General features: G+C 49.1%; 1 protein-coding gene across 1 annotated transcript in view; it reads left to right on the forward strand.

Moving 5' to 3' along the window:
• The window catches only part of CAPN13 (calpain 13), a 62,020-nt gene that overhangs the window by 24,129 nt on the left and 16,230 nt on the right, over positions 1 to 21,661 (forward strand). The window contains exons 7-16 of the mRNA XM_029936323.1: positions 2,289 to 2,374; positions 6,051 to 6,125; positions 7,160 to 7,305; positions 8,933 to 9,075; positions 11,573 to 11,581; positions 15,111 to 15,310; positions 16,304 to 16,340; positions 16,688 to 16,744; positions 19,886 to 19,943; positions 20,053 to 20,111. Coding sequence (XP_029792183.1) covers positions 2,289 to 2,374; positions 6,051 to 6,125; positions 7,160 to 7,305; positions 8,933 to 9,075; positions 11,573 to 11,581; positions 15,111 to 15,310; positions 16,304 to 16,340; positions 16,688 to 16,744; positions 19,886 to 19,943; positions 20,053 to 20,111 — 870 coding nt within the window. The remainder of the gene's footprint in view (positions 1 to 2,288; positions 2,375 to 6,050; positions 6,126 to 7,159; positions 7,306 to 8,932; positions 9,076 to 11,572; positions 11,582 to 15,110; positions 15,311 to 16,303; positions 16,341 to 16,687; positions 16,745 to 19,885; positions 19,944 to 20,052; positions 20,112 to 21,661) is intronic.

The raw sequence follows: 21,661 nt of genomic DNA on the forward strand, positions 1-21,661 counted from the left end.
CTAGTGAGATCCTCCGGGAAAGCAGCTTTCCAATGCACTTGGAAAATGCTGCTCACTGTATCCCTTCTTGGAGATTCACAGTGGACATTATCATGTTAAAGGCTCTGAGAAGGCCAGTACTGATGAGACAGGTACAGCTTGGTTTTAGTCTTTCGTTAATCATGAAACCCCTCCTCAGAAGAATTACTAACAGTCTGCAGAGCTAGCATGTGAGAAAATATCTATGAGACTAGATAACGTGGGTCACCTCTTACGCAGGGGTATCCTTTCTGAGGGAGCTGACCAGGGCCAGGGGTACAGTGAGGAGCCAGGAGAGTGAAACAAGTGTTCATTCTCAGAGGCGGTCATGACCTTGGCCTTGAGTGTGACTCCTGAGCCTCCCTGCCAAGGCCCAGGGACTTGACGTGGTTAAAGATTTCTCCTCCAGGAGGAGGAGGTTATAACTGACCAGGAGTGCTAAGATTAAACCAGCCCATAAATGCAGTGTGTTTTTAAATCTGTTCATCCTCCTCCGGGCGGGACACAGACAGGAAGATAAATGAAATTGGCATATTTTATTATGCACCTAGCTCGGCGCTGCCTCCCCTGGGCAAGGGGGTGAGTGTTTATCTGCATGCCTCATTTAGCCCTGCTTGTGGCTCCCTCCACTCGCTGGCCCTTCGTCTCCCCTCTGCCCAACTGAGCCTTGACTATGTTAGCCCCGGAGGGTGGCTCATTAAGCTTTCTGGGCTACCAGGTGACCATTTCTCACGCCCTTACTCCATCAGGCACTGCCAGTTAATAAATCGACTGTGTGCAAGGCTCGGAGTGCCTAGGGGTGGGGCAGAGGGGTGGGACACCCAGGCATGTGCCAGGAGCCTCCCCTCTCGTGGCATTAAGAGCCAAAGCACCTTCCCCTACAGTGCCAGCCAGATAGAAGTGGATGGAAAAGAACCTTCTCCAAGCCAAGTTCTTTGGCCCTTGTCTCACAGTGTTGACTCCTTCATGGCATTGTTCTGCTGTGATAACATGGGCTGTGGCCAGGTGGCCTAGGGGTGAGATGCAAGGTCAGGGTTGTGGCCACACCAGAGAGTGGGCTGGCCCTGGAGAGCTGAAGCCCTTATCCACTCCATCCCCAAATCAAGAGCCTGGGCTTAGGAGACTGATAGTGGCCGGGGTGAGAATTCCTATGCCACTTACTCTGGTGCCTGGGGAAAGTTGCTTAACCTCTCTGGTGTCCAGTTTCCTCCCGTGCAAGAGGAGGGTTCTATAAACATCCACTGTGGGAGTGAGGGGGAGATAAAGGATGGGGTGTGCTCAGCCAGCGCCTGGCTCCCAGCCCATCTCCACACACGGTTTCTTTTCCATATGGTGATACTGCACTCAGGCTTTCTCCGCTGCCTCTGACCTGGAGCCACTGAGCAAGCCCTCCCCTCACCCCTGCAGGCCTTGGCCTCCACAGACGACCTTAGCACAGATCAGTGTCACAGCCACAGCAGCACCACGCTTCAATTCCTCCCCCCAGGCAAAGGTTTCTGGATCTGGGAATGGAGGTTCAAAGGGTTGCGATTGCTCTGGTTCTGTTGTAACTTGTCAACGGTCCTTCCCTCTGGCCTCTGTGGCCCCGAAGGAGCAAATGTGCTGGCCTCCGATTCTGGAAGCTGGTGATGATGAGGCATCTGGGGAAGGAAGAGTTCAGCCCATCGGGGTGCCCACTTGCGAGCAGAGGCTGGGTGATGGGGGCCTGGGGCAGTGCAGGGGTGCGGGTTGAGAAGGGCTATGAGGGGCTCTCCTGACCCCCAGGTCATCCCATTCCTGCTCAATGCAGCCTCCACATCCTCGCTCAGGGCCACAGCATAGGGACCCCAGCACAGCTCCCTGTGGCTGCGGGCAGGGAAGGCAGCCATGTCTGTGGAATGGAGATGCTAGTGGGGACGGTGTTCACAGGAGGCCGGGGACCTCTCAAGATGTCCCCTCTGCAGCCAGCATCAACACCACATGCTGTTTACCTGCTGTGAAGTCTCAGCCCACATTCCAGAAGGCACTGGTACGGAATGATGAGGCTGTGCCCACCCTTCGGGGTGCTGAGCAGAGACGGGCCGTTTCCTCCTCCCTCATTACAACCCTGTGCAGGCAGCAGAGACACATTGATTTTTTTTTCTTTCCATTTTTTTTTTCTGGCCGCAGCCAAATGAGGTCAGAAGTTAAATTAGTCCTTGGAGGTAAAAAGCAGCTGCATTCATATCCCCCCTTTCTGCTGACTTTCTCGCTGGAGAGCACTGACAGTTTCTTTTTTTTGTTCTTTGCAGATTCGGTACCAGAGGAGCTGGGAGGATCTTATCCGCCTTTGGAATCCCTGGGGCAGAATGGAATGGAGAGGGCGCTGGGCGGATGGGTATGGCTTCTGAAAACCTCTCTCTACCCTTCCAGAAGACCTGGTGTGCAGAGAACACCCTGCCCCCGAAGGGTGGCCTCTGTCTCACCTGCTGTGGATCTCACACCTGTGTGTGGTTGTCGGCCCTACTCACATTCCCATGATGCCATTCACCAAGCATCTATTAGACACCGACTATATGCTCCCTGCACTGAGTGCACCGCTTTAGGTGGTACTGTGACATAGGTGCAGATGACAGGACCCAGGATCTATCCCCTAGAAGGTTACAGTCCAGTGCTGTGAACCCACATACCCACAATTAAGGTTTTATTTTTTTAAGGGTTGGGGAGAAAGTATGAAGGAAGCCAAGTTCTACTTGGCAGAGAGAGATGGAGAGGAAGAACCTCATCCCATAAAGATATCCCTTGGGATTCTGATCCTGATGACACAATCAGGAAAAAACTTCATTTTGGGGGTAGCTGGGGAGCTGAGCCTAAGATCTGGCTGATGGGCTGTCCATCCTCCCTCCTGATCTGCACTCCCACGTGGTGTCTGAACTCATACCTTGTTCATCGAAGTGAATGGAGATAGGTGTCAGATGCCCATTGGCTATGTCCCAGGCAGCTCCTCTCTTGACCTGGCTGGCCAGTGGCGACCAGCTCTGTGGCCGGTTGTTTCCTGGAGCTAGGCTAGGATTTCCCAGCTGCCAAGAAGACTATCATGGTCCCCACCCCTTTGCTTATTAAGAATGAGAGGGCAGTACCAAGAGGGCCAGTGATCAGCTCCCCAGTGGCAGGTTTTCTGCTCCCCAGGCAGCTGACAAGGGGTGAGGGGAGGGGAGGTGGTGGGAGAGAGAGGAGGACTTGAAAGGGAATGCAAAGCAGTCAGACAAGCAGGTGAACAGCACCCAATGAGCAGTAAAAATCAATACAGTGAGACGTGTGTTCTGGAAGGCAAACACAGGGTGGCCAGTGTCCCTCCCCTGCTTCTTGGCTGTCCAGAGCCCAACACAATGCCACAGGCTAGGCTGTGGCAGGGGCCACTCTAATTCTCTTTGAGCCCCAACAGCTGGTGTGCCCCTGCTCACGTGGGCACTCAGCAAACATAAGATGAAAGTCCATTGGGGTTGGGGATAGCAAAGCGGGGGCAGGCAGGAGTGAGGGAACAAACAACATGGATTCACAGAATGAAGCTGGTGGGTCTCAGATGCCCCCTGGAGTGACGACAGGGCCTCTGAACCTCCTCCACAGAAGGGAGTGAACTTGCAACACCAGGAACCCCTGGGGAGTGTTGTGATTTTACTCCCTGTAACCCTTTCTCCTTATCTTGCCTCTATTCCTTCCTCCTTCCCTGAGGTAGCCTTTGCCCCTCCCACTGTAAATCTTAACAACCTCCAGCCTTTGCCACTTCTCCTCAGTCTTTACCCCAACCTGTTAATATGGCCCAGGGGTGTTGTGATTAGCAGGATCCCTGATTCTGGGTTGACTGTTGGGGTTGGAGTGAAGAAAGGGCGCCCGCCAATGACACATGTGCCTTGTGTAGAAGAGGCAACAGATGTAACAGAGTTGATAATTTGCCCACATCCCCTATGCTAAATATCACATGAGCGGTGAAGGCAGCAAGGGGTGGGCCCCAGAGAATAGAAGCTTCCCACGGGCTGGCAGGTTCCGGGCAAGCTTCACAGATAGACTTCAACTTGAGCTCAAGCAGGAAAAAAAAAGTAGGACTCACCTTGGAAGAGGTCACCAGGAAGAGAAGTATAGACCTCAGTGCTGAGCTGGGATCACTTACAGTGTGTTCGGGGCCAACAAACTGGCCTGCGGCAGAGGAACATGGAAAAGAAGTGCTGGGAGCTGGGAACAGAGAACCCAACGCCACCTTAGAGATTTGGATTTATACCCTATGGCACAGGATTTGTGAAGGCCCTTCTGCAGGGGAGACATGTACAGAGCAGGGAACCGGAAGTGAACCTGGCCACACTAAGGCTGAAGGATCACACCCCCGGCTGTGTTTAGGCTCACCATTTCCCACCAGAAACAGCAGGAGGAAGGCGACAGGACCACATTGCCAGTCTCCATGCAGGTGGTCAATTTCCCCCCTACTTTTTAAGGAGTGACGATGGATAGAAAGAGCCGGATGGTCTAATCTCCGCCATAATTGAAATTTCAGATGCACACACTTAAAGGCAAACTGGCGTGAATCAATAGCATATTGATTTACACTACATTTATTTTCCCTTACACGCTGCAGAAAATGAAATTAGCACTTAATTATAAAATTGCCATTTGACAATAACACATCTGACTGGCTCGGCCCAAAAGCCTGAAGCCTGAGTGGCGATCCCTGCCTTGTTTCCCAGCACTGAGCTGAACCAGGCCTTCGGTAGCCGGTAGCTGCTCCTAGAGATAAATCCATTACATGTTTGTGCCTCTGGGGCCTGTTGCTTATGCGCATGTCTCTACCACAAGGAGGGGGCTAAGGAAGCGACAGCTGCTCCCTTCTGCCTGTAGGGCCTTCTCCTTCACCACCCACCCTAGGACTGGCTTCTGGAATACATGATCCCCGTGAACTGGATAACTGTATTAACTAAGCAAGCAGAAAACTGCATGCCTGTGTGCCGAGGCCTTTACCAGCTCCTGTGATCAGGTAATGGTGACAGTGGCTCATTGGGCTTCTGCAACTCGGAGTCCAGTGAGGGACAGTGAGAAATACACAAGCACTAGAAACCCAGGGGACGCAGTCCTGAGACAGGAGTGGTACAGGGTGCCATGTGGGCTCCAGGGAGGGACACTGACTCCGGAGGTGGAGTGCAGACCCCACAAGGGGACCATCCAGGTTCCCAGCAGAGCTGCCTTTTAGGAATAAAGAGGAGTGACCTTGGGTTAAAGGTTTGAGCAGATGAAGAGTCTCCTGGGCAGAGGGAGCCTCATGGTGAAGGCCAGGATGGGGGCAAGATAAGTATTTCTAACAAGATGAGGATATTTATATTCTAAGTATTTCTAAGAAGATGAGGACATTTATATTCTGGGTATAGAATTCAAGGGTGGGGTGTGTGGGGAAGTAGGGAGATGCCCAGGTAGGGCTGGAGAGGAAGGCAGAGGCCAAGGTTCTGATTTGAGAACTTGAACTTCATCCTGAGAGGAAAAGTTGTAGATGATGGCAGAATCTGATTTCTGTTCAAGAAAGATCATTTTGATGGTAGAGTGGAGAGGGAGGTGGAAAGTCCAATGTGGGCATGAGGGTTCCTGAACCAGGAGGGCAGCGGGAGGGAGGGAGGTAAGTGGATGGCTTTGAGAGGAGTTTCAGATGTGGAATCCTAAATCACCACTATCTGGTGTTTGCTTGGATTAGGGGGGCATGAGGGAGTGTCTTCTCCAGTTCTCACTTGGGTCCTGGGAGGAGACAGGACCCGTGTGGTTTGGGATAGGTTGGTTTTCAGGTCACTGTGGGCTCTGGTGGAGATGTGGCATGGCCCATAGCATGTATCCATCTAACGCTCAGGAAAGAGGATCATGCTTGGGGACAATTTGGAAGCCACCAGCATACAGAGAATGACCGAATCCTGTCACTAAATAGAATGACCCCCTCCACCTGCAGGCCCAGAATGAATGGAGGACAGGGCTTCTGCTGGGACATGTTTTGCCGAGATGAAACGCTTTGGGAAATCTCACCCTGTGGTCTGTCTCTGCGTGCACAGGTCGCCAGAATGGCAGGAAACCCACGACCAACGGAAAGCACTGCTGTATGAGAATAAGGAAGATGGCGAGTTTTGGTATTTTTCTTTTAAAGTTATATTTTAAATTTTTAACTATTGGCCACACCCTCAATCCCTTCCCTTTCCCTACACTTTCCTGAGACTAGAGATTAGCTTTGCAGAAACCTACGTAGAATGAGACTGTTTTTTCCATCAAGACTTGAAAGCTTTGGGTGGGAAATTATTTGTGTGCTTTCTCTTTGTGTGAAAGGTATTTCAGTTCTGAAATATTGGAACTTCCAGGAAATATTAATGGTAAAAAAAATATATATATTGACACCAAACCTTTGAAATCAACAATTTCCTGAAAACCAGGATGCCTGGTTATCATGTCTGTATCTTTTATGCCATCTTGTTAGGACCTAAAGCCTCACCCTGGAGCTCCAGAGTCTTCGAAAAGAGCAATTCGGTATTAATCTCCCAGCTCCGACTCTAGAGTTCTGAGTGAGACATCCGTGTCCTCACCCAGCAGCTATGTATGACTAGATATTTTAAGAACCTATTATCCACCACATATTCACATCTTAATATGGACATTTTCCTGAGAGGTTGTGTGGTTTACTTAATAACATTTAAATGAAATTTAGCATGTATGAAGAGGAGGCTGAGTGTACGTAATTAAGAAGCAGAGAGACAAATGTTCATTAGAAAGGAAAAAATATTTCCAAGATCTCCACTGTAATCACAGTACAAGGGGGAGGGGTTTAGGTGTTGAACCCATTTTATACTGACTCAACCATGAATTTGGCAAAGAAACGAAAGGAAAGGCAATTTTCTTAAGTGTATAGGACCCAGAGCACAGAGAGAAAAGAGCCATCCTTCTGGCCATGAGAGGGACATGCAGACCCAGAATTTTCTTCTGTCCTATCCTCTCATTGCCTGGAGGGATCAGAAGGGTACTTGACAGTGAATGAGCCAGAATGAGGCTCTGGTCTTTGGGTAGGACGATGGTAAGTCCATGGAGACTAGAACCAGCAATGGTACAGTGCAGAGATGGGAATCCCCACCCTAGGGACAAAACTAGTGAAATGATGTGTATCTGTTTATAACAGGATGTCATGTCAAGATTTCCGAGACAACTTTTCCTGCTTGTACATATGTAACCAATTTCCAATCATTCTAAACAAAGGAAACTTGCCTTCTGAAAGATGGTCCCAAATGATGTTTAAGAACCGTGCAGTTCCAGGAAACACCACAGGTAGTGATGACATTGGTAATGATTCTGCCAGATGAGAGCTGCAAGCCCTAGACCTGTGCTGGCTTCATGTCTCAGTGGCTTTTGATTCTGGACCATCAGCCTGAACTTGAAAGGAGAGGAAACTGTCAGGCTAATGGGACAGCTGTGCTTTTCTAGGGGAAACAATTGCTGGTGGGCTGGGTGGGAGGCTCTCAGGTGTGCCTCCCCTGCTCTCTCATGCTCTCCCACTGTCCTACTGACTCCCATCCACCTCCCAGGGAGACAGGCTGACTGCTCTTTAGTCATTACCCACGGCAGTGGGGAGCTGTGAAAACAACACTGGACAAGAGTCAGGGCCTGGGTTAAACCATCACTTTGCCCCATAAAGCACCATCCAGACATAGGGGACATCCTTCCCCACTTTGGTTGCTGCATCTTGCAGCAGTGTACTGAGATCCCAGAGGTGGGCACCTCAGAACCTGTCTTTGGGCTCCCTGAGATGAGTCTTATTGACTGTGACCTTAGGAGGGTCCCATATTCTCGCTGCACCTCCTGCTCCCCATTTGCAGCACAGAGGAGTGAAATAGTTCCCTCTGAACCTGAACCTGAGCGTGCTTACACATCTTCATTAGGAGAAGCTCCACATACAAGTCTGCGTGTGTGTGAGTGTGCGTGTGGGTGTGTTTGCACCTAGACATGAGGCATTCCCTCTTTCTGGTACCTGCCTGTCGAGAATGGTTTGCTTGAATGACCCCAGGGTTCCCCTCTTTTCGACCTCTGGGATCCTCACACTTCTGGTGGTCATGGTCAACTCTAAGAAACTCCAAAGTTATAGTTGGGCAGCAAACTTACTGATTCACCTCTAGAGCCTCATCTGTCTAACTGTGGGGTCAAAGTCCCCTTCCCTGCATATAGTGCATATCAATGAACTAGTCAAAGTAATACATTGGGGCTATTCTTAAGTGATTCTTTGCAAGGGAAAGAGAGAAGGGAGCCAGCGCATAAGCACCTGCCCTGCACTGCGAAGTGCACTTGAATGCATCATGTTGTCCAACCTTCACAGGAAGCCTCTGTGTCTCCGCATTCCCCTCTCAGAGCTTCCCAGTTGTGACCCAAACCTGCTGATGTGTATTGATTCAGCTCTATCTTGACTTCTCTTCATTCTTTCATGTATCTGAATCTAATGGTTCTCACCTTCCTTCTGTCTCCTGCCCTGACTCTGAGGAGCACGCTTGAGTGGTGCTGTGCTAGGAGTTGCCATCTCTCTGCCTATTTTCCTCTGTCTCCACTGGTGCTTGGGGACTGACATCATTTCCAGGTTCTGATGGTTATCGCCAGTGCATAAGCTCATACATACCTGAGGATTCTGAAATTCCACTTATTAAAAATAGCCCTCAACTTTACAGCTTAAGAAACATTTTCACCATGTGGGGAATATTCATCCCCTTCTTGTTTTTAAGAGGAAGAGACAGGCTCACAAAACAAAGAAGCTTGTGCTCTGAGTAGTAACTATGGGGCCTGGGGCCTGCGCTTTAGTGTCTAAATCCAGAGTGTTCAGTACAACCCACCAGAGCTTTCTGAACCAACATGGCCCCGTCTGGGAGTCGTAGGAGCCGAGCTGAGCTCGTGACAGCTCTTTCTTGTGCAGAAGGACTTCAGAGAGACATGCAATACATCTTCTCTGTACCAGAGAGCATGGAAGACAACAATGTCGTCATATCCTTCAACATCATGCCACAAAATTTAAAGGCAAAAGATGAGAAATTTCCACTAAACTTCAAGGTATTCAAGGTAAGGTAGCCTGCTTCGGGCCTTGCCCTTTTGGACATTTGTACATTCCTTCTGCAGAGAGAGAGGCTGACCAGGCTGGGAGATTTCACTGAACTACCTCAAACATAAAACCCAAAGGGCTATAGGGTTCACCTGGTTCAACTCTAAATTTATAGGAAAACCTGAGAGATCAGGCTTGACCAAGTTTACAGTGGGACACAGCTCCTAACTGCGTCACTTGTTAGCATTTCCTGGTATGCTACAAGCCCAAATGCTTGTAACTCAAAAAGTAGTTTGGTTCAAGACCAGCTCTTTAACAATGCAGGTTCCTGGGACCATCCCAAACCTTCTGAATCTGAACCTCTACAGCCAGAGTCTGACCATCTGCATTGACACGAGGCCCCTGGGTACTGCTTATATGCATGAAAGTTTGAGAATCATTGACTAAACTTCGGGAGGAGTTTAAGGGGGGAAAAAACAATCCTGGATCTAGACCAAAATCCAGGCTTGGTGGTCGGCTTGCAGGCATCTGCTTGGCCACTCATCCAAGGCCAGGTTTTCCTCTACTTGGCCTCCCCTCCCCACCCCCATGGCCCTCCCAACCAGCTTAGCTGCTCCTAAGGGACCATCCTGCTACCCACCAGCCTGCACACACCCCACTGGGAGGAGCTAATCGAGGACTTTGTTTTTTTTTAATACTACTTAAAAGTGTTACTAAAGAAAATCTGATACTTCTGCTCCCACCCTCCTTTACAAAATAATTTTAATTTTTAATGTTTATTTATTTATTTTTGAGAAAGGGAGAGTGTGCAAGCAGGGGAGGAGCAGACAGAGGGAGACACAGAATCTGAAGCAGGCTCCAGGCTCTGACCTGTCAGTGCACAGCCTGATACAGGGCCCAAATTCACAAACTGTGAGATCATGGCCTGAGCTGAAGTTGGTGGTTGACTGACTAAGCCACCCAGGTGCCCCACCAAACTAATGCATCCCAAAGATAAAATGTATGGTTCTTAAATCATACACTTCACACCCTGTATGCACTGACTTGGATAACCAAGATACCGTACCCATCAAATGCTAGGATCCCCTGTCCTTATAGAGGAGTTGAAGGAACTAAGGCCCAGCAAGGTGGAGTGGCATGGTCAGAGTCAATGGTAGAGCTGGGGATTGGGCACCAGATGTCCCCCAAGCCTTCAGTTAAACATACCCAACACCTCTGTGACTGGGGCTCTGATTATAGCATCCCTAGGAATAATCTTCATTCCTATTCACTGAGACTAAGGCAATAGTCAGAACCATGGGTCAACCCATGTATGACTGGCAGGGCTCCTGGGTTCTCTGCTCATGCTGGACCAGTCCTGAGTCCTAGCTGTAGTTCACTTTCATGAGAAGGCTTCACAGTGATAATGTACTTCAGAGTTCAAAGCGTGTTCACATTTATTGCTTCAAAAACCACTTATATAGATATGAAAGCCAAAGCTGAGAGAGCAGAGTGACCTGCCTGAGATCCAGCTAGGAGGTGATGGGAAGGTACTTGATACCAGAGCTCCTGGTCCCAGGTCCAGGTCTCAGTGAGGCATAGGCACTTGCTTTCCAGATGATGCTCACAACTTGGAGGAAAAGAATGATACTGACTCTAGGAGGAGGACAGCCCTTTGGGTTCCTCTTCTGAACCCATTGCTGCTTCCCAGTTGCATGACATCAATAGAAAAGAAATTTATTGGGTTTGGCACAGTACTTCTGAGGTGGCTGAAACCTGTTGAGGCTGGCAAAGGACATCTAAGGATGCAGTAATGGACAGTTGTCATCTTCTTCACCACCAGACCCCTGAACGTTCTTCCAGTTGGTACAAGGCAGGACCTAATTCCCCACTGCAGCAACCAAAGAGGCCAAATACTCCCTCTTCCCAGCCCTTGGCTGCAATGGTGTAGGTGTGCAAACCATGCTTGTCCAATTAGATGCTTCTTTCATGCCCTCCTCCCTGCCACACTTTTGGTCACTCTAGATTTAGACTCTTGAGAAAGTCTTTAAAAGAGGTAGGACCAGCTGAGGGATTACGCACAGCAAATCCTGGGGCCCAGCAGCAGCAGCAGCAGTGTAGGCAGCTCCTGGGCCGGCATCCAGCTGCATAGCCATCTCGCCTCCTCCCCACCCACTTTCCCAGCTGTGTCCTTTAGACTTCCCGTAAATGGCTTTCTGCTCACCCCACCCTGGTTGGTATCTCTTTCTTCCTGCCAAGATTCCCAAGTGATTCAGGTGCCTTCTGAGAGGACTTTGATCCTCAGAGTCCCCCCAAATCTTATTTCTGAGGAGAACAAAAAAAGGGACTAGGAAGGAATTGAGGCATCTGGGCTACCCAAGCAGGCTTGAATAGCTCAGGGCACCAGACGGGACTACAACCCTTTCCTGATGAGAGACAGAAGCTCAGAGAGGGAAAGAGGGCTGCCCCAGTGCACAACTGGAAATGCCATTCACATTGCCATCTGTGAGTCTGGTGTCCCAGAGCTGGGCATAATAGCAGCCCAAAGTGTATACAGTTCAGGAGCCCTGGCAAGATCATAATCCTATCTGGTTTTAAGCACTGCTGAGCCCATCTACCTACTTTTCAGCCAGTCAGCTGCCCACTTTGCTAAAAAGGCACTCAAACCCAAGGTCTCCTCAGGCTCCCTAGAGGTTTCAGTGGATCCTGCAGGATCCTGATTGAGTTAAACACCAAAGAGCCATCTAGATTTTGGCAGCTCAAGAGACACTTGGGTTCCTTTCAGAGTTCAGCTGAGAAACAGGCTATGTGCATGCCAGCAAGCAGACCTCCAGAAGTCTGCAGGGCTCTGACGGTGTTTACGGGTAGTGCTGCTTGCATGACTCCTGCATATGGCCCTTCCACCCTGGCATGGTCCCATGCCTCCGAACTCCTATGGAAGCCCTGCTCTGGCTTCTATCAGAACAAACACAGGTGGTGTGGAAATAGATGACAGGACAGAGAAAAAGGACCAGGGTGGACAGGTCATTTCATCTTCACCCCAAAGCTGCTCGCCCAGGTTGAGACCTTCCAGTTCATTCTTAAGCTCCAGAAAAGTCTGCTTGGGTAAATCTAGTGGTCTGTACACATGGTTGGGGTGGGGAGCAGAATCAGCAAGAGTAAAGAACTGAAACCCACACCAGCTGTAGAAGACAGTGCCAGGTGATGTGTCTTAATCACCAAAGAAGCAAAGCAGCTTGCTTTATTCCCATCTCTGCTTCTTAGACGTTTTCCACGTCCATAAAACAGGGTCCCAGTGTCTGCTTTCAGGGTCACTGTGACAATCCAACACATTACATGGAAGCCTCTTGCAGAGGACAGAGTGGCTTAAAAATAGGGCTGTGTCCTTAGTGCAATATTGAGTTCAAGATTAAAAGTAGGTATTTCCCAACTCAGATGCACACAGACATTCCTTACAAACACTGGGGGGCCTAGAACAAATTCCCACCATATTTTATAGTGGTATGATGAAATAAGAGAAGTTTCTTCACATTGGAACTCCTGATGTTGAGAAACTGGCATCCGATCTAGGTTCTATCTTACCTCCAACCCTGTCAACATCTCCCTCTTCCCTTGGTTTTATCATCCTTGCTGTGAAGAGTAGAGGAGGTAAAGGCGGGAAGTCTCCTCGGTTTCCATCCCCCCTCAAGCTCCCTACAACCTACAGTGAGTTGGGCTTCTTTCACATCTCTGCACAGGGAATGAGTAATGGTCCCATCTGCCGGCGGGGTGTGGCGGGGGGGGGGGGGGGCAGGGAACAGGCTGGCTGCCCAGGAAGAAGGAACGCAGAGCCCTGAGAGGGGCTGCTGGGATCTGCTTGCCTCTGCATTTGGGTTTAGGTCCCTGAACCTGCTTTCTTTTTCTTCCCCACAGGTCGACGCTCAGGTACGGTTCAGCCCCTTCTCCTGCTTCTGTTGCTGTGCATTGGTAAAGCATCACACCTCTTTCGGCACCGTAACTTTGGCACATCTCTTGCTGTTCAGTGGCTGCAAATTTAGTCTTGTTATATATTGTGACAGATACAAATTTAGAATCTCCAAACAGGTCAACAGTGCAGGGCATGTGTCCTGGTCTGAAGGTTGGACCCCTTGAGCTGTTCTCTGGTTTGACGTCTAAGAGGGGCTGCAACCATGAAACCAACCTCAAGCATTTGGCCGCCAGTAGATAAGACTGATGCAGCCCTTTCCTTCCCATTTAAGATAAGAAGCAGAACTAATGGCCTTAGGGGTACTTTAGCCTCAGATTCTTTGTCAGCCCCCAAATCCACCACAAACAGGGTAAACTCTCTGCAAATGCACCTTCAGGCCTTATCTAGCTCCTCTTATAGCCAAATTTGCTCTCTCTCCTAAGCAGGCTCAGTGCTGGTGCAGGGTGAGTTAAAAGTAAGGATGGAGAAAGACAGATGGAGTTACAGACATGCAGAGCCCTTAAATGGATGTGACGCTGCGGGGCTATTGCTACCGAGGCAGATAAGGGACCAAGAATGGCAGGGAGAGAGCAGGATGAAGTCTTCACCAACAGGTAGTCCCTGTAGATGCTGGCGGGTCCAGGGAAACTCCTCCAGGCCTTCCAGGGGTGCCCCAGTAGACAGACAGAGACCAGGTCAGGGTGTCTCCAAGCCAGCGATAGTCAGAAGCCCAGGCAGAAAGTGGGCAGCCAGGAGGCCCCTGACACCAGTGGCCAAGCCACAGTGCTGGGCTTAGGATCTAATTTTGTTTTCAGCCACCCTGGTCATGGAAGTGGAGCTTCTGGAAGAGCTTCAAAAGGAGGCACTCAGGTGCAAGGAACAGATCAGTGTTTTAATTCCCAGAGCTGGAGAAAGGAGTGGGGACTCGACCCAGGAAAAGGCACAAGCCCCACCGCTAGAACTACAGGGTCAGGTCCGTGTGCAGTTAGACCTGTGTTAATTTGATGCTGAGTCCTCTGGGTGCTAGACAATCATGCCACATACTCACGCTTCTTGCTGCCACTGACCAAGTCTGCTCTGAAAGAGGGAGTCTGGAAAAGGCTGCGAGAGTCCAGTGGAGGGAGAGCAAGGAAGCAGGGAAATTCTGGACTGCAGGAGGCATACCCACTTCTGTACACACGCATGCGCTCACATACACACACATACTCAGAGCCACAGGGCAGTGCTGGCTTTCCAGAGAAGAATGGTTCTCAGCATTGCTTTTGTCAGAAAGGCTCAAGCAAGCGAGGCTCAAAACCTGCTGGAGCCACTGTCAGTGGCAGCAAAGTCACCGTGGAGGTTTTGCACAGCTCTTTCTGCCCACCCGGGACAGTGACCTCTCCTCCGTCTCGTCTCATAGCTCAGCCCTGGCCCCAGCCCCTGAAAAGAAACTCTCCCTTTCTCCCTGCTTTTCCCCAGGGCAGAGCTCACAAATAATCATTTCACGCTGTGTAACCATTCTAGATGGAATCCCCATGCTCGACTGTATTGGGGAAAATTTATTTAGTAAGGGGTTTTTATTATGTAATATGTGTGTGACATCTGGTAATGGGAACTGCATTATATTTATTGTTTTATCTCTAAGAAAATATTGAAATAAAAGGAAAATGATCAGGGCCTATTATTCTCCAATGAGAAGGAATTCCAGGGCTCTGCTGGGAAGATAAAATGGAGGGAATAAAGGAGCCCAATTCTGCTGTGCTATATACAATCCAAAGCATGTTGCAGAAGATTCTGGAGGGAAGGGGCTTCAGGGGCTCCAAGAGTCATTCAGTGTTGGACCAACTTCACTATTTTCCATGGAAGTCTTTATATATGAGCGGAGACATAAACCCCAAAATCCAGGCTACTGTGGGATTTGATGAGGTGAAACTGTGTGCCATACTTTTTTTATGTTCATCATGGGGTCACTGTCTCTATTAAATGACAGACTGAATTCTGTGGCACTTTGAAGTCCAGGTAAGCACTGTCTCCCTTTTCAGAGCCTGTGATGCTGCTTCTGTGAATGGTGCGTCATATGGAAGGTGGTGGGTCTGAGGGCTGAGCCCATGCATGCAAGGGGCTTTCTAACCATCTTCGTGTTTCCTCCAGTTCCAGCCCTTCCGGAAGAGCTTGCCACCCACCTTCTTTTCAGAATTCAGAAATGCTGTCAAGGGCATAGCTTTCAAAACCAAGTGTAACCTCACAAAGTACTTCAGTCTGAGCCCTGGGACCTACGTGGTGGTCACCTCCGGATACAGAGAAGTTGAGTTTTTGCTCCGGATCTTCCTGAAAATGCCAGATGATGACAGGTACAGAAACTCTGGGTTTTGAAATGTTTTATTTCACTTACATTTATAGGAACACATTGTGTCATCCTGTGCAGCATGTACTGTGTCAGGGGACATGGGCTCACTTGCAAGAAGCCCACCACAAAGGATGGCAAGAGAATCTGTACCAATAAGTAGACTATTGAGCAGGATGTGGCTATTGCTCAGTGGAAGTACAGAGTCACATGTGAGGACAGGGTAAGGGGACCTACCTCTGGCAAGAGGGATTGAGGAAGGCATTTGAGCTATTCCTTGATGGCAAACATAATCTAGTGTTTAAAGGAAAAGGTAGTGCAGGTTTAATAAAGAAGCGTGAGCAGAATCAGGGAAGTGGGTGAGCATAGCGCCTATTGGAATATAAGTGATATCAGCCATATGCACAGGAAGGTGGAACAGGGCATGCCTAGCAGTTATCTGAAATGTGGCCAGAAGGTGGGGTACATCAGGGAGACAATGAAAAATGGGTCTGAAAGACCGAGTCCAATCATGGAGTATCTTCAATGCTAAGTCAGTGGTCAAGACTGGGATCAGCAAGTATATACCCCTGCTGGACACCTTATCCCCTGTTGGACCTGAGGCAGGCATTACTATCATCATAGCCGTCTTTGCAGGTGAGCGTGGATGAGGCCTCTGTCGAGCATGCCATATAGCCACTATACCACCAGAGGTGGAACATAAGAGAAAGCTTATCTGCCATCTTGGCAATGGCGGTCACTGTGCATGTGTATCTGGTTGTGAAAGGAGCCATTTGCTAAATAATTTGAAGACCAGATGATGTCCAGTCAAAAGACGAGACACATGATGCTTATCTATCTGCTGACCCATGGCTGACACTTCACATCCTATTGTGCTGAGGTCTCTCCGCTTAGATCCTTGGTTTAAATGTCCAGTGCCACCTAGGTGTCCTCCATATGCAAGCCTCCTTTAAATAATGAGCTGTTCATCCTTTGTCACACTGTTTCCCCGGTTTTCTAGGAACCTGAGCAGCAATTTCAGCCTTACAGCAATAGAGGTAGGTACGTGACAAGGTTTGGTTGGCAAGCTTCCTTGGCGACATCCCATCCCCATGAACTTCTGTCTCCTTTCTTACCTTAAAGCACTGACCAATGAGAACAGAGACACCATAATGCGCCAATGACGGCTCAAGGGGGCAGGGAAGAGGGGAAAGACCAAGCCTCCAGGGGCAGACTGGAATCAGTCCTCTTCTACAAATTTCAGTGTTCCAGCCCCTACAAATTTTACAAAATTGCTAGATGAAGCCTCTGTCTCAGATTCAGGTGTGGAGAGTGCCTTTACTGTACCAGATGGGGAGCCTCCTTCTCCAGAAATTTGATGTTGGCTATTTTCCCTTTGATCCAGGAAAGTCTTCTGGAAAGTGGCTCTCAAGAAAGCATCTTCCACAAATACGCTTACCAGGTACAGTCCTTAGCATGAGGACCAGTGATGGTGGGACTAGAGGAAAGGAAACTTCTCCCAGGCCCTTATCAGGATACAAAAAAGAAAAGTGACTTAGTTGGTCATTTTATCAGCCTCTTTTCCCTGGATGTCTCTAGAACTAATAGGGCTACCAAACTGGAGCTAGGTGACATTTGAGATGGAATGTACAGCTTAGTAAGGGTGGGACTAAATATGGAGTGAAGTTAAATCTTTAAATGAGTAATTGGCAATGCCCCCTGAAATCTTTCTTTCTCCTGCTCTGTCCCCCCCTCCCCACCTTGACATTCTTTATGGGAGCTAGCTAGCTTCATTGAAGGCACCAATGATGTTTTTCCTGCCAAGCCACCTAGGTGCACAAGAGGATTTTCTTAATGGTTTAATAAACCATTATAAAAAAAAAAACTACTTGACTTCCCAGGATAAAAGCATCTGCCAAGGACTCTGTATAGTGGGCGTTTTGCCATCAATAGTCATGTTGGTTTGGGAAGTGCAAAGTGATGGATAGATATAATCATGTGTCCCGTGTTGGCCTTCGGCCAGGCAGAGGCCAAGGATGGGAAGGATGCCAGGCATTCAGAGGGCTAATGGGGTAACTAGGAGGCTGCTGAAAGGGAAATTATTCAGGCAGCCTGGGCTCAGAGGAAAAAACAAGGAGAAATGAAGAATGTGGCTGTCATGAGGGGAAAGTGTTATGAGGAGCTGCTCAATATGGACCTCCTTAAAATCAAGATAGGCCCAGGACTTAGGTCCACATCTGGCTGATTTAGAAGGTACTTCACTTGATACCAGACAAGGTCTGCCTAGGTAATGATCCCCAGTCTGTGAGCTCCCATAAGAAGGGATGGCATCATATGCATTCTTTGTCCCGAGTATCTATCGCATCCTTGACACAGAGAAGGTGCTCAGTCAATCTACATTGAATTAAGAGAGATTAGCTTCCCCAGAGCAGATGTCCAAACTAAGTTTACTGCCCCAAGGCAAGAAACAAGACCTAATTAGGAGACCTGAGGCCTAGCTTCCTTCAAGGGCAGATGGGAAAAATCTCAACATGGTTCATGCACCTGCACATCTGAAATAAAAAATGTAATTTGCCACATGACAAATGGTACAGATTCCCTAATCGGGGTTTTTCCAAATAACAACCAAATGTCTCATCATAGAGGATAACCAGTAGCCCATATGGGGCCTTTGTAGAAATTAAAGTAAAAGACATATGCAGCTCTGTGCCAAGGTGCATAGCTTGGAAGTGAAACAGACTTGATTGCAGCCCCTTTTCATCCTTTGCCTGGGTACCCTTGAACAGGACCAGATGGGATCATTCTGCACAGCTTATAAACAATCCTCAGAGGCTGTATCCTCAAAGAAAAGTTGAAAGCAAAATGTTTGTCCATGTACTCCCTGAGTCTTCTCTCCTGATCTCTTGTATCTGTTTAACTAGCCTCAGGTGAACACAATGACTTCCTACTACCACTACCACTACTACTACCATTAGCTACATTCTTCAGCCATGATAATGGTGATGGTACTGTAACCCAGGTGTGCCTGGCAGAAAGGAAGGACCTGCTCAGCCTCTCAGGCAGGTCATGTCCATCTGTCCACCATTTATTCAACTGGCACACATACACAAAATACCTAGGACATTCTAAGTACCACACAAAGTTTTGGCATCAGTTCCTCAAGAATTGTACATTGAAGTGGTGGAGACAAATGTGCAATTTTGGGGGAATTTTTTTAAGGCAGCCTTCATCTCTATTCTTCATCTCCTTAAATATTTTGGTGGTTCTTGGGTGCAGGGTCCAAGTCAGGAGCTGTCCTAGGATAGAGGGACATGCGGTAGAAAGGAGACAACATCTATGTCCCAAAGCTTCTTATATTCTAGTTGGTAACTTACTTTCTATATGAGTTAGAGTTCTTTACCAACTGCTCTGCACGTTGGGTGCTGTGGTTCTTTTGAGGAAAAATCTTTTGCTAGTGGGCATACAGTGCTGACTTTCCCGACATAATCTAGTCAATGAGATGTTGGAGGGATGACCTGAGAGTCAGTTTCGAACACTGTTAGGATGTTTTCCTTGGGGGCATGGTGAGGGATTTTCCCATGAGGATAGGCTGTGGGGCTGCATTTGCTTTCAGTCGAGTGGTGAGGCCATCCCTGGGGACAGCATGCCTCTCATCTATCGGGTTCTGGTCCCTGGAACCCCATGCCTCTCATCTATGGGGTTCTGGTCCTTGGAACCCCAATGAGACACCTTCTTCCACCTGACCCAGTACCACTCTGCAGTGCCACCTACTGAGGGACCTCACTCCAGCTCCCCTCTCCATGTAAATCCTTCCCAGGGTCCTGATGTGATGTGACATCACCCCCTCAGCTTTTACCAGCCTACATGTAAGAAATGGCCATGCACAGCACAGATTTGCTTCTTTATAGGATCATCATGGAAGACACTGCCCATAAAGCTGCTCAGTGTCCCTAGGAGAAAATCGAATGCAGTTAACAACTTCAGAAGTTCAGCCTAGGAAAAGTTTCTCTTCCTGCGGCCTCCATTGCTTCCTGTTTTAATCCAAGGAAAATCACGTCTTCCTTTTTGCTTCCGTAGCTAAGAAGATTAATGCTAAGTAATGTGCTCAATTAGAGTGGCTTTCCTTAGCCTAGATTCCTGGCACTTTCATCTCTTCTCCACACACACACACCCTTACACTCATGCTCACACACTCAGTAGTCATGTGTTTTCTCTATGCCTTCCTGGAAGCAAATGGGGAAACACACCTGCAGGGCTAAGTGGATTCATTCAACAACACTTCTCCTAAAGGGCTCCTAAGTGCCAGATAAGGTGGGGATGAAGGAACTACTGCTGTCCACCCCATAGTAAATGAAGAGATAAATGCAAGGTGACCCACACATGGTATCCAATGTCGGGAGTGATGAGCACTACAGATGTTCAGGGAGGGGTATCACCATGGCCTGGGGCAATTGAGAAAGGCTTCATGGCAAAGGCTAGGTGGGGACTGGGTTGGAAGCAAGCGCTTAGAAGTCAGAGTGAGTCTGTAAAACAGTAAGGCAGGTATGCCCCTCGGCTTCTGAGCACTGATAGAATTACTGTATCCCTCTCTTGTTTGGATCAGGGGCTGGACATTGATGCCACCCGGCTTCAGAGCCTTCTCAACCAAGAGCTCCTGAGAGGTAAGGGCAGACCCACGGGATTACTGGCCCCAACCTCATCCCCACTGCTGAGCCAGTCTAGTGTCACTCGCATCCCTGACATTTCCATCCTTCCTGTCTCTGCCCCCAGGAACTCCAGGGGACACGTTCTCTTTGGAGGAGTGCCGGAGCATCGTGGCCCTGATGGATGTATCTTTTGCAGTTCCCCACACCCCGACTCCTCTTGCAGCTGTAAGAGCCCGTCTGCTCTGTGAGCTTCCCCAGTGGTCTAATTAGGATGTTAGAAACTTTTTACTTTCAGTGTTTTCTCTTCAGTTCTAAGGGCTCGCCAGAGAGCCTGGGCTCCTGTGGATTCCGTACCAATGCACTGACTCGACTCTCCGGAACAACCACAGCAACAATTCCAGTAGATACCATCTATAAAGTATCTATGGCACACCAAGAATAGTACAGGCAGATAGACTTTTTCTTGTAGTTCTTGCGAAAATCCCCGGGATATAGGAAGTAAAGAGAAGGAGTTCAGAGAGGTTAAGTAATTTGTTAAGTAATCACACAGCCCATCTGTGCTGGGCTTTGAAAACTTTTCAGCCTCCATAGTCCATGTCCTAACATCATTCTACACTGTCTCCTTGCAGCACCAGAGGGGGCTATTTTCCTTCTACCCTTCCCCTTGGCATTGGTTGAGTCTTCATTAAGTTCCTTATTCACCAAGCCCCCATTAAGTAAAGATAACCACTGAAACTTGGAGAAAATGCCTTGGTCTACACAGCAGCCATACCCCATGATTGCTGCCAGACTGCAGCTGTGGAGGCTGGGGCTAGAGCAGTCCAGTGACGTGCCCGGGCTCCGTGGACACCAGTGGCTGGGCTGGAAATCAAACCCAGGTCTCCTGATTCCTGCCCTGACTTCTCCCTCTGATGAGCCATTTCTCCCTGGCCACCCCATATCTGAGCTGGCAGGAGAGGCTGGCATGCCCCCCAGCTGCTGCTCTGAGACTCGTCCCTCTGTGTATGCAGCCTCTCTGGAGTGAGACAGACCCCTGTTCCTTCACTGTTAACAAGGCCCGATTGGGAATGGGAGCTGGCCATTGTTGAACAAGAGAGCTTCTTGAAAGAAGTCATAAATCAGGCCCTGTCTCTGCTGGCTGTGATTTGGAATCACTTGGAGACACTGCCCAAACCTCCACCAATGAATGAAAGTGGCCCATGGCACCTCAAAGCCTGGGGTAGGTGGCCCTGGGGGATCCTGGGTCTGCCTAACCCCTGCAAAACACACAGATCTGTTCTTACCCTTCCTCACATCCACCCACCGCTCCTCTCAGAGATAGATTCTTTTCCTCACATTAGCTCTCATTAAACCCATCTTACCAGGTGATCAGGGTTGGCTCTAATGCCATCTGTGCCTGTGCACACTCGCCTTTCATGGTGCTTGCAGGGGCTGCAGTGACCCCTCCTGCCCCTCCCTACTCCCCCCCTGCCAGGGGCCCAGCTCCTCCTGGTACAGGCTGTGTTCGGGGCTCTGTGATGTTGGCCTCCTTTTCTCAGGGTTCTTTCTCCCTCTAATTGTCCATTTTCCTTTGTAAATTAAAGCTAAGCCAGGTCCCTTTCAGACACAGTGGGAGCCAGGGGCTGCAGGGCCATGTCCAGGTGACACTGGACTGGTTGATGGACGGAATGGCTCCTGGCTCTGTCAGCAGGGCCCCTGCTCCCTGCACACTGTATGGTTAACTCTTAACTCCC

The sequence above is a fragment of the Suricata suricatta genome, chromosome 4, assembly GCF_006229205.1.
Source record: "Suricata suricatta isolate VVHF042 chromosome 4, meerkat_22Aug2017_6uvM2_HiC, whole genome shotgun sequence".
Taxonomy (NCBI): Eukaryota; Metazoa; Chordata; class Mammalia; order Carnivora; family Herpestidae; genus Suricata; species Suricata suricatta.